The 17,316-nt window shown below is 44.1% G+C and overlaps 2 protein-coding genes across 4 annotated transcripts; one reads left to right on the forward strand and one right to left on the reverse strand.

Annotated features, from left to right (window-relative positions):
- The first annotated feature begins 1,316 nt into the window (after positions 1-1,316).
- nansa (N-acetylneuraminic acid synthase a) lies at positions 1,317-5,959 on the forward strand. Its single transcript, XM_061246261.1, has 6 exons — positions 1,317-1,614; positions 2,413-2,628; positions 3,105-3,204; positions 3,747-3,901; positions 4,514-4,780; positions 5,187-5,959. The coding sequence occupies exons 1-6, from the start codon at positions 1,483-1,485 to the stop codon at positions 5,394-5,396; spliced, it is 1,080 nt and encodes a 359-aa protein (XP_061102245.1). The 5' UTR covers positions 1,317-1,482; the 3' UTR covers positions 5,397-5,959.
- Positions 5,960-6,061: 102 nt separating this feature from the next.
- Positions 6,062-15,765, reverse strand: LOC133131111 (tripartite motif-containing protein 14-like). 3 transcript variants are annotated; one of them, XM_061246257.1, is made up of 8 exons: positions 15,669-15,765; positions 14,042-14,868; positions 13,245-13,340; positions 12,039-12,272; positions 11,284-11,446; positions 10,609-10,695; positions 8,454-8,650; positions 6,062-7,512 (listed from the first exon to the last, which is right to left on the reverse strand). In XM_061246257.1, exons 2-8 carry the CDS (start codon positions 14,768-14,770, stop codon positions 7,174-7,176), a joined length of 1,845 nt encoding a protein of 614 aa, XP_061102241.1. In that variant the 5' UTR covers positions 14,771-14,868; positions 15,669-15,765; the 3' UTR covers positions 6,062-7,173. The 3 variants fall into 3 exon arrangements, with proteins under 3 accessions (XP_061102241.1, XP_061102244.1, XP_061102242.1); XM_061246260.1 differs by lacking the exon at positions 15,669-15,765 and adding an exon at positions 15,455-15,658 and having other exon boundaries at positions 14,042-14,863; XM_061246258.1 differs by lacking the exon at positions 15,669-15,765 and adding an exon at positions 15,455-15,658.
- Between the last annotated feature and the right edge of the window lie 1,551 nt (positions 15,766-17,316).

Consider the following 17,316-nt stretch of genomic DNA (forward strand, 5'->3'; position numbering starts at 1 on the left):
CGTACGTGTCCCATGACCGACAATATGCACTGGGACGTCGACAAGAGGAATAATGCTGAGTTTGAGCAATGCACAGCGGTAGATGTACTAGGTTGGAGACTGGGCAATATTACTGTCATTTAGGTTATGTGTTATTGTGGGGTCATATAGGGCCCTAGGCTACTTATGCCTTCAGAAATTGATTAAGAGGTTTTGAGTTTCCTGGGTGATAGACTGTTCTAACAAATATTGTAAATCAATAAGGCACATCTGATTAAAACAAATTGTAAATATGCTGTGGTGATATTGACTGTATGATTTAAGTTGTCATTCTAGATATGTTAAATGTGGTTTTCATGAACAGTGTTATGCGAATAATCTTAGGCCCAATAAAGAATATTAGTCGTAGTCAAGGGCGTCGTATTTGTAGGTATTTGAGAAATAAGTAACATTCATTCAATGCAAACACGAATTAACATTTGTACTGCTCTAGGCCTACCTACGGTATTAAATAAATATCGCTTTGCATTTTTAATTATATTTCTTCAAACAGGGCATGGTTATAACAAATGTTTAATAATGTAGATGTTGGTGAATAGACTTTTGTGAAAGTTATTAGAACCACAAAATGTGTGCCTGACGTGCTGTCAAGTAAGAGAAGAAGCTAAACAGAAGGGTCTACTTCATTTAAGGACAGCTCAAACCGAAATGATTGAAAATTGCAATTTGTGCGTGTGTGTGTGTGTGTGTGTGTGTGTGTGTGTGTGTGTGTGTGAGAGAGAGAGAGTGAGAGAGAGAGAGAGAGGGGGGGGGTGTACAGTACTGTACTGTCTAGTCGATAAGGAGGAAGCAGGTGCTACCCAACAGCTGACCCGCAATTGACTCGCAACTGCTACTGTAACAACTGTAACAACCACAGTTTTCAACTTTAATACGACTTGTCTTTTCATACTGTAACTGAAAATTTTGACCAATAAATACACGTTGTCTTTTCATACAAAAACCAAGATTTATAATTGGCTCGTCCAAAATCTACTGTAAGAAGAAACTATAGTGTAAGAAGAAACTATTGTGAACTGTGCTTATTTAAGAAAAGACTAAATGAAAATGTGTGTATGTCGCTTTAAATGTTGCGGTTCCACGTGTCAACTGGTTTGCGACAGTGGAATGAGAAACTCTTGCTGGGCATCAACCTTTGTAAATATATTACGGGGGATCAGGTCGGACGACAAATATGCGAATAATACAGTGTTTCCCGTGTTCCATCCGAGTCAAGAAACAGGATTATTCTGTATGTAAAGGCACCGCCCTCTGACGTACGGTACGACGGTCCATTCAGAAGCCCCGCAGACCATGCATGTAGGCTGGCCGCGTTTGCTACTTCCTCTTCAACTCGTCAAGTTAGTCAGTCGGCTCGGTTCTTCCTATGCGCTGTGTTTGTTAGTTGCTACAATACTGCAACGTACATTTAATCTAAATTAACAAACCACGCGTATCTCGAAGATGTCTCTTGAATTCGAACTTTGCCCAGGCAGGATGATCGGGGGCAGCAACCCTTGTTTCATTATCGCCGAAATTGGGCAAAATCACCAGGGCGACATTGAGATTGCCAAGAAAATGATCAAGATGGTTAAGGTAAAATTAACTGGCTGGCATGTCCAACCGGCTATCTTATTGCTTGTTAGCAAAATTGTTTGGCTAGAAGTGTCAATATTATATTTATTAATTGAATTGTAAGCTGAAATGCAGCACTTGATTTGGATAGTCCGTAGAGTCGGTAAAGAACGTTCAATTTATTAGCTACACTTATCTAGCAAGTAATTTAATCCATTCATATCCCTGTGATATTTGTATTGGTACGCTGACTAAATAACGCAGCTCGTTTGATCGTTTGAGTGTTGGCTACAGATCGGATTCTTGGTTATATTAGGCAGCGTATTATATAGCCTAATGCAGATAATTGGATATACGGTACGCACCAATATAAAACTAGAAGTGTAGCTGAATTAGCAGGGCTCAATGAAATATACGTATTTACCCATGATGTAGTTTTTAGTTGTCATTTCCCATTATGCTTTGAAAGCTGAATTTGGATAACATGCGAATGAATGGTTACCTTGATTCCATGCGTGCGCAGACCCACTGGTTACTACATTATTACCTGATTATGTGGAAAATACAAGGCAATTGTAACTGATCAATTAACGATTTACATCACTAACGATTTCCACTATCCTCAGGTTGTATGTGTTGTAGGATGTTTGCAAAAGGATATGATAACTAAATGCAATCAGTAACGTAAATTACAGGAAGCTAAATCAAACTCTGAAAGTAGCCTATGGGACCTTGGCGAAGAGAATCCCTTTAAATTGTATTTTTGTCATATCCTTTATATTTATTTTGTGTAGGCCACTTATATGTAATCTTTGACAGGATTGTGGAGCAGACTGTGCCAAATTTCAGAAGAGTGAACTTGAGTTCAAGTTTAACAAGCGGGCCCTTGAACGTCCCTACACCTCCAAGAACTCCTGGGGAAAGACTTATGGGGAGCACAAGCGCCACCTGGAGTTCAGTCACGAGCAATACCGCGAGCTGAAAAAATATGCGAAAGAAGTTGGTATATTCTTCACGGCTTCGGGAATGGACGAGGTATGAATGAATGGGCGTTGTTTATGTGCGCTTTACTGTTTGCTCGTCATGCTTCTGCTAAATATAAAACAACCGCCTAACGCTTTGCTTAATAATAGTGCGACGTTGTCTTCGCCTGATTCAGTGTAGCTATTATGGAATCTAACTTGTAAGAGTTAATTTGGACTGCCATTTGTAAGCCTGATAATATCTTCTTCTGAAGCAGGAATGTGCATAATAACTGCTTAATGCAATGGTTTTAGAGTGTGTAAGCCAGTCTCCCTCTCGCCAACCTTAAGGACCCTCCAAGATGCATTTTTTTAACACAATACCTCAGCTCTTGATATAATTCAGACAGGCATGTGGCTCCAGTCATTTGTCACAGCGGCACTATGTCAGTGTGACATTTTTATATTTATTGTATTTTATTTAACAACGTTGTTTTTAATTGCACTTTATTTGTTGATGCAACTTAAGGTACTTATCTGTGTTAACAGAAGGCCGTCGAGTTTCTCCATGAGCTTGATGTACCGTTTTTCAAGGTTGGCTCAGGGGACACCAACAACTTCCCTTACTTGGAGGTGACGGCCAAGAAAAGTAAGCCAGGTTGAATATCTGCCTATGTTTGCCCAGGGCTGAATCTACGAACCACAATAATACTTATTTTGGGTTGCTAAAGGCACTTAATGTTGTGAACGGTTTGCTCCTACATCTATGGTATTGTTGGTGAGCTATACTGCAGCTAGGGTTTGAGCTGGGGACAGTAATTTGCCCGCTGTAACTGGGAACCTTGAGTAATGGGGCACAATATGTTTACACCAACTTGGCTTTCAGTCAATCATATAACACCAGGTCGCTGTTGCGTTAGTTTCTCCAAACCATCATTTATTTAACCTTTATTTTACCAGGAAATAGTCCCATTGAGATTTACATCTCTTTTACAAGGGATTCCTGGCCAAAATGGCCAAGAACAATAAGTGTTCCAGATATTTATATCAGGAGAAGAAATAAAGGAGGTTTTTAATTCATTCTTGAGTGCAAAACCAAACTACTTTTTTGAAACCAGAAAAAGACTTTGACACAGACCAGTCGGATATTGGGATATGACTCATCACCTCGGTCCTGTGTGTCTGTGATAGATAGACCCATGGTGGTCTCCAGTGGGATGCAGTCGATGGAGACTATGCGCCGCGTTTACCAGACTGTGAAGAAGCACAACCAGAACTTCTGCATTCTGCAGTGCACCAGCGCCTATCCACTGGAGGCCGAGGACGTCAACCTGAGGGTCATCACTGTAAGACCTTCTAACACCTTCTAAAAACCTGTCCTAAAAATCACACTCAGGCCTCCCTTTTATCAAACTGCAGTGTGATTTGGGGAAAAAAAAAATACTGTGGATTTTTTAAACAAGGGGAACAGTTGACATGGCTGTGAATGTACTGTATAGTAGCACTTTTTATACACCACAATAATCACTTTAACTACCCAATTAACAATATACCCCATATACAATCACTTTAGCTGACTGATGGATAGACTTATTTAACTAATTTTACTTACTGTCTGGCTTATTTACTTTACTTACTTGCTTTACAAGCATACGCTCTGGCTTATTTACTTTACATATTTACTCATGTAACCTGTTCCCTTCCCTGACTCAAGGAGTACCAGAAGGAGTTTCCACATATTGCCATTGGCCACTCGGGCCTTCCCCCCCCCCCCCCCCCCCCCCCCCCATAGGCTACTACTGAATGACGATGAGCAGTTTGTATTCATTTTGTTTACTTTGCAGTAATTATTACACCTCCGCACTTACTAGCTTACTTTACGTGCATAATGACTAACTTATTTCATTTCCTCATTTGCTTTATTTGCTCATGTAACCGTTTCCCTTCCCTGACTGAAGGAGTACCAGAAGGAGTTTCCGGACATTCCCATTGGCTACTCCGGCCACGAGTCTGGCATCTGCATCACGGTGGGGGCGGTGGCTCTGGGGGCCAAGGTGGTAGAGCGCCACGTGACCCTGGATAAGACCTGGAAGGGCAGCGACCACGAGGCCTCGCTGCTGCCGGAGGAGCTGGCAGAGCTGGTGAATTCCATTCGGACCGTGGAGAGAGCCCTGGGCACCGGCATCAAGCAGATGCTGCCCTGCGAGAAGGCCTGCCATGATAAGGTAGGCCACAATCTGGAGCCTTAATCTAGGCCTGAATCTAGGGCCTGGTTTTTAAGATGAGGGAGGCCTCAATCTAGAGCCTGGTCTTTAAGATAAGGTGGGCCTCAAAGATGATCTGAAACAGAAGTTGGAGCAGCAGTAGCCTCCGTGATATTACATATACACGAGTGAAACTGATCTTTCGGGGAAGGGCGGAGAGTCTATTTGTCTGACGTCAAATGAAGAGGGACCTCAAATGAGGATGCCAATCTTTCCTATTTTGGGACCTTTTAAAATATATTAATCTCTTTTTATAAATGTTTTCCCATTTTATGTTGCGACCAGCTGGTGTTGCTGGTCATAACCCCAGGTCCGGCCAGAATGCTCCAGAGCTAGGCCCCTGATCCTGATTTCTCTCTTTCCCCAGCTGGGTAAGTCTGTGGTGGCCAAGACGGACATCCCGAAGGGCGCGGCCCTCACCATAGAGATGCTGGACGTGAAGGTGGCCGAGCCGAAGGGCGTGCCTCCCGAGGACATTTACCAGCTGGTGGGGAAAACGGTTTCCGCCGATGTGGCGGCTGACGACAGCATCACCGAGGAACTGGTGGAGAGTTACGGGAAGAAGGTGAAGAGCTGAGCTCCGGGGAAGCCATTCTCCCGCGGTTCATCAGGAAATACTGATACGTATGTTTGTTTGTTTTTCCCCTCGACCTTAAAAGTCTCAACCAGAGATAATATAGGCCTTCGGTACGTCGTAACTGCACACTTTCGCAGTCTCGGAGCTGATAGTAGGAGAGGGTGTCCCCGTTGTATCTGTTCACGTTCAGTATTTCCTGATTTAATCCGGAGAAATCGCATCCATGACGACAGTCAAAGAGCACTACAGAATGGTGAAGGCACACAGAGATGATCCATATATTCAGAACCTGTAAGATTAGATTTTTTTTTCCTTTCACATTTTTTGTTTGTTTACAAGAACGGGGTTATCTCTACAGCATGCTTGGCAGAGGGGGGTTAAGTCATGAGACTGTAGATGAATTAATGTGTAATGTAATGTGCACAGATAATCGCTATCACTGTCAGAATTGTGTTCATTGAGAATGTGATGAATTTGGTTGCCAACTGGAAAACCGTGCCAACATGTTAGGCTGTTTACATGTGCTGAAATGTTGTCAAATACAGCAGAAACTTGAACATAAATGGCTTTGGTGCTTTTGTGTTCATGAAGTCAACCATTCGATTGATGAGATTGGATAAATTGACATACGCAATACAAACAGAGTTTGAGCAAATTAAACTTCATAACTTTGATATACATTTTTATTAAAGCTCTGCTTAATTAGGGTTTTTTTATTACAATTTTGTAGTTTTGAACTCTGAATGAGTGCAGAAAATTAAATCAAATTGAATCAAATCAAAAGCAGCAAAAATACTTGAAAAAGTTGAAAGGCACAAACACACTAGAAAGATCAAGTAGCTTTAAAAAGGTAAGTACCATTTGTTTAGTGCAATTTCCCTGCTTTTTTCAGAGGTTTTGTTTATGTTCAGCTTCCGAATAAAATAATCTGCTTTTTCATTGGATGAAAAACCAATGCTTAAGCTGCAGTGTTATGATCCACCAATAGAAAAGGAGGGAAGGAATAGCCATGCAACCAATGGCAGATCCCACAGATGGGGTGTAGTACACTCGCGCTGAGTAATATATATATTTGCTCTTAACGGAGGAGTATTTCTCAGTATACAGCAGTGGAGGTTTTCATGACTTTTCATGAGCAACACTGGGAAGCCATGTAAAGTTTCCCTCATGGTGATCAAACCTCTCCATTCACTGTAAAGAAATGGACCCATTGAAGAACTATCGTGGGGCATTTGATGCCTCCTTGTTATTTGGTTAAGCTTGTTACATTCTAATCTGTGTCTGACTGGGACCTGTGAGTAGTGAAGTGATTTAATGTGCCCAGGTTCAGGGAATCTGTCATTGGACACTCAGCCATGATATTAGTGTGTTAACAGAAGAAGGAAGAAGCTTAATGCAAAAACTGCACACTGCAGAAAACACTTTGTGACTTTGTGTTTACTTGATGTTTTGGTGCTAGACCTTCATCAGAATGTCACATGCTAGCACTGAAATGTCTAATGAATGCGAATTCAGTGTTTTTTGCAGTATGCCGTTGTGTTGAGTTTCTCCCTTTGTCTAGTACTTTTCAATCTCACTCGTAACTGCAGTGAAATATCAGATTTTCTCTCAGATTTAGTGTGTTAAAATAAGAAATGACAAAAAAAGAACAGTAAAATGTAATGCAGTTTGTGGTTACATTTCCTGAAACGCTGAACCACGTCCTTCATAAGAGATCAGTTCCAGGTTTGAGTTTCCGGCACACGGGACGGGGAAGGGCGCAAGGCATTGTGGGACATCAAGTCAGCCTGCAGAGAGAGATGGGCCCCTCCCACAGGCGGAAGGCGGGGTAGAGGGGCTCGGTGAATTTGGCCTGGAAGGTGTAGAGGTGCCTCATGCCCGACAGGGCGTCGTAGAAGCTGAGGGTCCCGGCCTCGTAGTCCAGGAACACGCCCAGTCTCTCGGGGTCCTCCTCCAGAAGGATGTGGGTGCGACTCCCGTTGTGGAAGGCCCAGTACTCCAGGTCGTAGCGCTTCAGGCACCACGAGGCCTTGTTGCACCCCAGGCGGGACACCTCCGAATCGCCCTTACGACCCAGCGAGCGGTAGGCCACGCCCACCCACCAGCCTTTCTCCGCCTGGAGGTAGGGTGACCAGATGCAAACCGTAAGATCGTGTGGGTTAATGCAGGACAGATTGATAATGTCCATTCTTTATAGCAGGGCTACGCAACATTACTAGGAGCAAATACCAGCAGACACTGCGGCCCGCAGGACGTGGAGTTGAGTAGCGCTGCTTTGTAGGTTACCAATGCGAAATGTACATAACTTTCATATAATGTGTATTGGGCTTAGACTCATATCCCGCTTATACTTGCCCACTACTCGGCACACACAGTATAATATGCTTGAATAACTAACAGATTACAAAATAATTTTATTGATAAATAATTTAGATCCAATGTACAATTAAACAGTAAACTTCATTATTATTTAAGTGGAGAAAAGTGTACTTTTGTTTTGCTCCAATTTGTAGGACGGGACAAAGGGTCAAAATGCTAGTGCAAGGTTAGCTGTATTTTTGCCCTCAACAGCACTGTGGGGACAGGCAGTCATGGCAACAGGGTAATCTTGCATTGTAATCTCGCACCTGCATGTTTGCTAATCAATCAGGCAAAGCAAACAATTAAAAGAGAGCAGCCTTGTATACTGAAAAGGAAGATTTAGTGGTGTGGAGCGTGTGGTTGTATCTTATGCAGAAGATCAGGGTTCAAGGCTCAGTGGTTTCTTTTTTTTTAATTTTTTTTATTTCACTCATAAAAATAAAATAAAAATAAAAATAAAAATGTAAATAAAATAAAAAAATATATATTTTTCAACTCAGCCCAGGGGGGTTGGGGAAAGGCAATCTCAACTGCAATGGGTCCATTGGAGCAACTCTCAGTTTAGAGGGTGGAACGGAGTTTGCATTAATAGTGACATCGAGCAAAACGTGGCCGTCTGCCCCCGGGGTGCCGTAGAGGGTAAAAACAGCAGATTGAGCGCAGTGCAGCGTACAGCAGGACCCCTGGTCCCCCTACCTGTCGCAGGTCCACCTCCCAGTACCTCCGGCCGGAGAAGTAGGACTCGCGGCCCAGGACCTGCAGCAGCCGGTCGAAGCGCTGGGGCCCGTCCGGGTAGGACCGCTTCAGCCACGCCTTGCTCACGGTCACCCCCGTCTCCGACAGACGGAGGCGCGGGTGCAGAGTGTCCACGTCCAGGATGGGGGAGCAGGCGTCTGGAGAACGGGGCGAAGAGGGTCGAGTCATGCTTAAAAAGCACTTTTAAAAATAAAAATAAAATAGTATTAAATAGAAGGGAACTCCAGTCCTGGAGGGCCGGTGTGTATGCAGGATTTTGCTTCCCCCAGTAACCCTGGCTCAGTCAGCTAATTAGCCATGTGCACCATGACGATAAAATGCTATGAGACGAGAACATTTATCAGATGCTGTTCATGTCACGGAATGTGGCTAAAAATATCTAGGAATGTGGCTAAAAATGACAGATCGTGTAAATGATTGCGCTCGTTAAATAATTAAGAGAAGTCTGGTCTGAAGTCCAGAAACAGATACGGCCCTCCTTTCCCATCCTGCACTAGACTCTGCGCTCACATTAACACACCACCCTGATGTTTGAAATGATTCCACACATAACTGTCAAGGAGTGATAAATAAATATAACTACTCCCAACACAAAATTCCTTTCCTGCCAGCCCAGCAATGAAAATCCCAGGAACAAGGAACAGAAATGGTAAACCCCAACAATCTGAGCTAGCAGTGGCTAAGCAAGGAGAGCACTTTCTGATTTTCACACAATTTTCTGTTAATTAATCAACCCAATCGCACAAATGAGCGGTTTTTGTGTCCCTTTTGAAACTATTTACTGTGGTCTAATATTGATGATGAGTGAACTGTCGTGCGTAGAGCTGATCGGGCCAATTGGCAGATTCTTTTAACCAGAGGCAGAAGACATGGCTTTCTGCCACTTTTGATCCGGGGACCCCTACCCAGGATCAAACCCCATCATAAGGTAAATTTTTACTTGGCTAAATACCTGTAGTTCTGGCTCCACCATGGCTCAAGCTCAAGGAGTTCCGATTTTCTGACTGATAGTATTTTTTGCAGGGGTGTGACAGAATATCTCAGAGGTCATGTGGTAAAACCAGAACTTCCTCTTAGGCTGGTCCTTCCAACAGAGAGGGACTACAGAGGATGGATGGAATGCAGGAGCTGTCTGTCTGGTTTGAGTTTAAATATCTATTCTCTACCCTGCTGCTCTCCAGGACTGGAGTTAAGCCTGCAGACACTGCAACCCTCCAGGACTGGAGTTAAACCTGCAGACACTGCGGCCCACCAGGACTGGAGTTAAACCTGCAGACACTGCGGCCCTCCAGGACTGGAGTTAAACCTGCAGACACTGCAGCCCTCTAGGACTGGAGTTAAACCTGCAGACACTGCGGCCCTGCAGGACTGGAGTTAAACCTGCAGACACTGCGGCCCTCCAGGACTGGAGTTAAACCTGCAGACACTGCAGCCCTCCAGGACTGGAGTTAAACTTACAGACACTGCGGCCGTTCAGGACTGGAGTTAAACCTGCAGACCCTGCGGCCTTCCAGGACTGAGATTCCTGATTTAGTCAGGAATGCAGAATGTGTGATTCTCATTAGGGATAAGCAGCCTCTGAGGCTCATGCTGCTAAGAGAACTGCCCCACCCTACATACAATCCTTGATCACTCCCTACTCCCCAGCTAGACCAGACCGGAGTCTGCCAGCTCTGGTCGCCTTATGGTTCCCTCACTACGAGCACCTGGCGGTCGATCTGCATGTTCACGCCTGTTTTCCGTTCTGGTACCTCAGTGGTGGAATGACTTGCCTACCACTTTCAGCAGAATCCCTCCCCCTATTTCGACGCAGACTAAAAACACACCTCTTCAAACTCTACCTTAGTCCTCCCTCCTGATTTCCCCCCCCCCCCCCCCCCCCAAAAAAAAATAAAAAAATAAAAATTGCACTTAAGATCACTATATGTTTAAAACAGCACTTCCTATGTATTTTCCTAGTTATGGATGTGATGCTTTGACTTGTGGAAGAACCTATGCACTTGTAAGTCGCTTTGGATTAAAAGCATCTGCCAAATGACTAAAATGTAAAATGTAAATGTTAGCAGCATGGAGAGAGTGGGGAAGTGGCTCTTACATCTGAGGAACAGGAGCTTGTCCCCCAGGCTCTTGGTTCTGTGCATCAGGGTCTGCACCTGCTTGGCATCCGGCCGACTCATCAGTCCTAAAAGCAGAACCAGTGAAGTTAAACACCCATTTACATTGACATTTACATGTACACTTACACTGACATCACGCTTCTCAACATTTACAATAACATCGCTCTCCTTAAAGCCAACAGGTGCCTTTATCTTAAGCATGGTTGTCTAATTCTGTTCCTGGAGATCTACCACCCTGGAGGTTTTGTGGGCTGTAATTCAACTCTGATTTACCACACCTGATTCTACTAATTCTCTACTAACAACTCAGCAAGATCTCAGAAGATAAGCTGTTGAACGAGGGGTGCTTTGTTAGATTAGGAATGAAAGGGTTGGGCGGCCCTTATCATGAGCAACTTTAATTTATGCATTTTTACCAACTCCATTTATACAGCTTGATATTTTTCATTGGAGCAGCTGAAGTTAAGAGCCTTTCCGCAAGGGCACAACAAGAATGTTCTTAACAGCAGATCAAACCAGATCCTTCCAAGTTACAAACCCAGTTCCGGAAACCTTGTGGCGCACAGCGACTTTCAAAAAGGCAACAGGAAGTGCCTTTCTCCAATTTCTACGTGCCATGAGCTACGAATGACGCGGAGGGCGAGGGAACATGCCGTTTTTGACGCGGTTCTCGATGGGCTTCCTCAGGATGGTCTTCAGAGCCTTGTGGAAGGTGCTGACGTAGCTCTGCATGTGGTCAAACTTTATGGGAACAGGGTGGATGTGGTCTGCAGGCTGCTGGTGAGACTGCAGGTCTTTTTCTGCCGCGATGAAATCCTGGAGAGAGATCGCTACCATTTACAGCCCATCATGGTGAACACATGGACAATGGACTAATGAATAACAGTGTTTAATATTGCATAAGTAATGGCCTTCTCAGCCACCAGATCAAGTGTGTATGAGACATCCTGTCTGAGTCAGAATTTTATACTTGTCAAATAAACGCTAATGCCCCAGTGCAGGGAGCGGGACACTGTGCTGTAGGGGTCGCTGTCTTCAGGATGAGACATTAAATCAAGGTTCTGACTCACTGTGGTTATACACACATCACAAAGAGGAGGGGGTTCCCCAGTGTCCTGGCTAAGTTCCATACCTGGCTCGTTCAACCTGCCACCTAATCATCCCCTGATTTATTTAGCAATAAAATGGTTCTCTCCCTCCACCTCAGCTCATGTGTGGTGAGCGTTCTGGCTCAAAATGGCTGCAGTTACATCATCCAGGTGGGTGTTACACATTGAGGGTGGTTGAGGTGACTCAACTTGAGTGTTTGAAACGTGCTATAAAAATGCAAGTAATTATTTTCATTATTGTTATTATTATGAACTAAGCGTGAGATTATTGCTAAAAGATCAGCTGGGGGCAGTTTTACCCTCAGGAGCTGCACGCCGTCGTCCTGCTTGTACATCCTGTTGACGTCGTGAGCGAAGGCGTCCGTGGCCTCTGCCCGCTGTCTACAAGCCAGCACCTGCCCCTCGTACACCTCCAGAGCCGCCCGCATCTCCTCCTCCACCATCGCCTTCGCCGCGCGCTCCTCCTCGTCCAGCAGGAGGCGCATCTCCGAGAAACGTGCGGAGAGCCAGGAGGCGCTCTCCCCCGCCAGGGCCTGTTGTGAACGGCAGGGTTTTTTATTTCATCAGACCAGGAACGGGCAACTCCAGTCCTGGAGGGCCGGTGTGTATGCAGGGTTCTGCTGCCACCCTGGCTCGATCAGCTAATTAGCCAAATGATGCACCGCGACCGATTCACTCGTAAATTAAAATGCCACAAGACGAGAACATCATTTATCAGCTGCTGCTTATATCACGGAATGTGGCTATAAATGACAGATCATGTAAATGCTAGGGCTAATTAAATAATTAAGAGCAGAAGTTCTGAAATCCAGAAACGGATACGGCCTGACATCCCTGCACTAGACCCTGCTGTAAAATCCAGCTAGGACCAATTTGAAACTATCAGTTACCAGCTGTTTCAAAACCTAGCTTGAGCTGTTTTTGTTTTTTTATTTCAGCAGGGGACAGGACGCTGACAGCAGGCCTGGCTCAAATATGTACCTGTTTTGAATTCAAATACTTTACTGAGTATCTTCTGGTGTACTGGAACCTATGAAATACTCTCAAAAAGTGCAAACCCCGCCTTCTGGTCCTCTCGGTTGGCTCAGTTGAACCAGGCAAATTCAAACAACCACAGAATAATATTTGAATCCAAAACAATTACATACTTCACCCAGCTCTGGCTGCCAGTGTACGCATTTCACAGGAATGTATTGAAATACTGCCAAACTTAAATGTCAAAGTTTGCCAGTATTTAAAATGAGTTGCCTTTGAATAAGTCAGTTCTATTGAAAGGGGAGGCTAATTCTGTCTTCTGACTATTTTGCATGAAACGGAAATAGGAAACACACAATAAACAGTACTGTAATCACCATAGCAACCATAAGAAGCTGAACTGTGCGCTCAGAGTCTGAGGGGGTTAAATGGTTAAATTGTCTGGCTTGTAAACGGGTCACAGGCTTAAGTTTCGGTTTCGGGAAAGTGAAACTCAGAGCATCTGAAAGCTAAGGGCTGCGAGCCAATACCTTGAGTTCCTCTGCAGCTTTCTGGATGTTGTTAATGTTGGCGTTCTCCTGCTTGTTCTTACAGCTCAGTCTGTTCAGACAAATCTTCAGCAGATTCTGCATACAGGAAGAGACACAAACACTGACAACTCTAAACATTTTAGTCTTTTGCTGTTAATTTACTGTGGAGATAAAATATTGTTCTACTTATACTTTGTCAGCTCCTGTAAAGCAGTCATTTGCTGATTACTCCTGGTCAGATTATAGCACTTTCTCTATGAAAGGGATTGTGGAAAAACAGTGGCATGTCTGTCTTTCTCCTGTGTCATTTCATTTCTCAATTTCTCTCTACAACTCCAGACAACTCTCTGCACAGTTCTTACCATTTATGTACATTTTATCTCCATGCAAATCCACTCTTTTCCTCTAACCTTTCACCTTTTACAGACCTTCACTAAATAAAGATTCCAGGGTTGGCCTATTTTTGATGAAGCCTTAAATGCCCACCAAAACCTCCCCTATTTATTAGGAGAACACAAAAAATATATCAAACCTGTGGCAAATTACATTACAACTTGCCATAAACAGAGGAACAACCAGTGAGCCTATTTCTGTATACGCATTAGTTCATGTGTTCAATGGTGTATGTTCTTTTTATGTTCTATACTGTACTATGCCAACATACTGTGAGCTGTATCTTGTCATGCCAATAAAGCACTTTAAATTTAAATTTAAGAGGGAGAGAGAGAGGAGGGAGAGAAAGAGGGAAGAGGGAGAGAGAGCGAGAGAGAGGCCTGGAGACCCCCGGAGAGTCGTACCCTTTTCGCGGCTGCCTCGTGCTCCAGAACACTAATGCGGTGGCCCTGGTGCCGGCCCAGAATGGGGCACACGTTGCAGACGCAGACCCGGCACTCCTGGCAGAACATCTCCAGCGGCTTGGCGTGGTCGGGGCAGCAGCGCCCGCTGAGGTCGCAGCTGGGCGGGGCCAGGTGGTGCCCGCGGAAGGCCTCCCCGGACAGGTGAGGCTGCAGGTGGGCCTCGCACAGAGAGGCCAGGCAGGTGAGGCAGGTCCTGGAGGCGGGCAGCCGAGGGCCCAGGCAGAAGTCACACAGCACCTCCGGCAGGGCACCTCCAGGGCCGTCCTGGGACAGGGGCACGTTCAGGCACACGGGGCAGCCGTGGTCCAGCCCCGGGGTCTGCGCCCACACCCGCTCGATGCAGCCCAGGCAGAAGGGGTGCCAGCAGGACAGCATGACAGGGATGTGGCATGGGCCGCGGCACACCCCGCACAGGGGCTCCGAGCGCACAGAGAATCCCTCCGCCGTATTCCCGGGAAGAGCGCGGAATCCCTCTGCTGTATTCCCAGGCGGAGCGGTGATTCCCTCTGCCACACTCCCAGGAGGAGCAGGGAATGGCTCTCCCATGTTCCCGTCTGGAGTGGTGAATCCGTCTGCCGTATTTGCCGGTGGACCGCTGAATCCCTCCCCCATATTCCCAGGGAATGTCTCTCCCATATTCCCGGGCGGAGCAGTGAACCCCTCCGCCATGTTTCCTGGGCTTTTCCAGGCTCCCCGCGGCGACTCGCACGGTCGGGCTACGCTGGGTTAATGGCTGATGACAGAATCTGTACGTAAGGGTATCTGCCCTGTGCACAATCATAAAAGGACAAAGTGCAGTTAGCTTACTGGCCACTCCTGAAAACAGAGGCCACGGGTAAATAGGGAAGAGAGAGAAATAAATCCTGTTTCAGCCATCTGGCCATCATCAATTAAACTTGATACCCAAAATGATCACTATGTTAATCCACACACTGTGTTCAGTATTTTCTGAGTCCATTCAGCTCTACTAAGAGTCCAATAGGGATCATATGCAGCACACTCTATTAGAGGAAAGTGCACCCTACCGGAGGAAAATTCACTCTATCGTTTACAATGGAACATTTCACTGTGTGGATCAGTGCATTTTAGGCATAAACTTTAGATATGCTGTATACCAGACACATGACTATGGTTTATCATGACATGAGTAAGAACATTTAGCTACATTTATTAATATTCTGGAGTTGATATGAAAATACTCTCAGAAGAAAAGATTCCAAAAGGCTCATCTGTGTCTCCACAGAGAAAAGCTATCTAGTTCTATATATATATATATATATATATATATATATATATATATATATATATATATATACATTCATATTTGGGAGCTTTCACGCTTTTTAGACCTACCGTATACGGTTCCATGAAGAACCAAAGGGACGTACCCTGGTGTATGTAGAAGTTTTTCCGAGATTCTTTGTTTTATACTTCTAACGCAGTAATAATACGTAACACTTCCGTATGAAAACTAATCGTGAGCGCCGCAAAGAAGCCACAAGCGCGGTTCCAGGAAAGTGCTTATTTTGCTTCAAGTACAAAGCATTAATTCCGCAGGACCACTTACCTTATTAAGTTTCGACAGACCCGGTGGTCTCAGCTATTCTGTTTGCATCGGCTTCCACTTGTGACGGACGGACAGGAAATCGCTATCTGCCTAGTTCCTGATGAATAAATGTGCGCGGAAGATTTCATTTGAGCAGACAAATAAGACGTATCCAGAAACGTGGATACAGTATATATTTTGTTCAAACATTAACCCTTTTTCACACGCTGTCAAAGATTTCATAGATTTCATTGGGACGGCTGGGAAATGATTTCAGTGTCAGTATAGTAAATTACAACAGATAATTTATGAATGTACTAGGCTAAATTGGTACATTCATGAAGATTACAGTTTGAATAGTCCTTAAATTAATAAATTGGTAAGATCAAACGATCCTCGTAAGAAAGCTATTTTATTTATTTATGTATTTATTTATTTACTTACTTATTTATTAATGTATTTATTTATTTATTTTTTTATTGCAAACTTGTCATTGTACATAAAACTCAATGATAGTGTCACCCACAAATCACTTATCTGTAGGAATAAATGTTATAATGCTGGATGTAATATGTACAATTCTTGTTGTCAAAGATCTGTACTGATACCTTGATGGAGAGCAGGCTGATGTTAGCATTAGGGCTGATCTATTTAATTTCCTGTCTTTTGAGGCTTTCAGCCAATGCAAACATTTAACTTAAAACATCGTTTTTTTTGTGATTAATCCTAGATACACTTAACCTTTATATAGCGGCATTTACATTAATGTTCTACATTCCGCGCTCTGACCCAGTTCTGACTGCTTTTATGGAATCAATAAGACCCAGAACTTGTACAGCGGCGTGAAAAAGCTTTTGCCCCTTCCTGATTTCCTCTATTATTTCATTTATTTGAATATAATGTAATATTAGACAAAGGGAAACTGAGTAAACTAAAAAACACATTACTGTATTTGAAATGTGCTTGTGTTGCTATAATCCGACGCAAAGGTTACAAAAGGCCAGTGCAGCCCGTTACCATAAGCATGACCACTAGGTGGCGACGGAGCGCTGCAAATTAACATTGGTTTTCATTAGCAACTCATCCTGAAGAAACGAGCCCGCTTTGATCCTTACTTCCAATGTCTTAATTGTTACACATTTGTGGCTTCAAAACTCTTTTCTGTCATCAAATGTTTTAAAAAAAAATATTATTTAGAAAGGAGTGTTTCAAAACTCTGATTACTCTAATTTAAAATCATTTTCTAAATAAGATTGATCTCCGATTTAACCAGACCAGGTTTAATGTGAAATTAATTATGTTCATTAAATATTTCTGGGACACCATGAAGCTGGTGTGCTTAGCCAGTGCTGGCCCTAGCCTTTGAGGGTCCTCAGCAGTATTTGATATGCTGTCGTGCTGTCTAGTGGAATCCAATGCACAAAGAATGGTGGCTGTTTTCAGAGAAAAGGGAGACCCTACCCAGTGTTAGTATTAGGTGGCGTGTTATGACATATTAGCACTGTGGCCACACTGCTACCCAAACCCCTCAAAGTAAATCCATGTGCGTTTAACTACAGGGACAGTCTTATAAGATCCGGTTACTGCAGATGTTAAGAATGATCACACATGGTATTGAGTGACCCCCCCTCCCTTCTAACACACACTTGCACACATGTGGGGCTCTGCT

This window comes from Conger conger, chromosome 6 (genome assembly GCF_963514075.1).
Source record: "Conger conger chromosome 6, fConCon1.1, whole genome shotgun sequence".
Taxonomy (NCBI): Eukaryota; Metazoa; Chordata; class Actinopteri; order Anguilliformes; family Congridae; genus Conger; species Conger conger.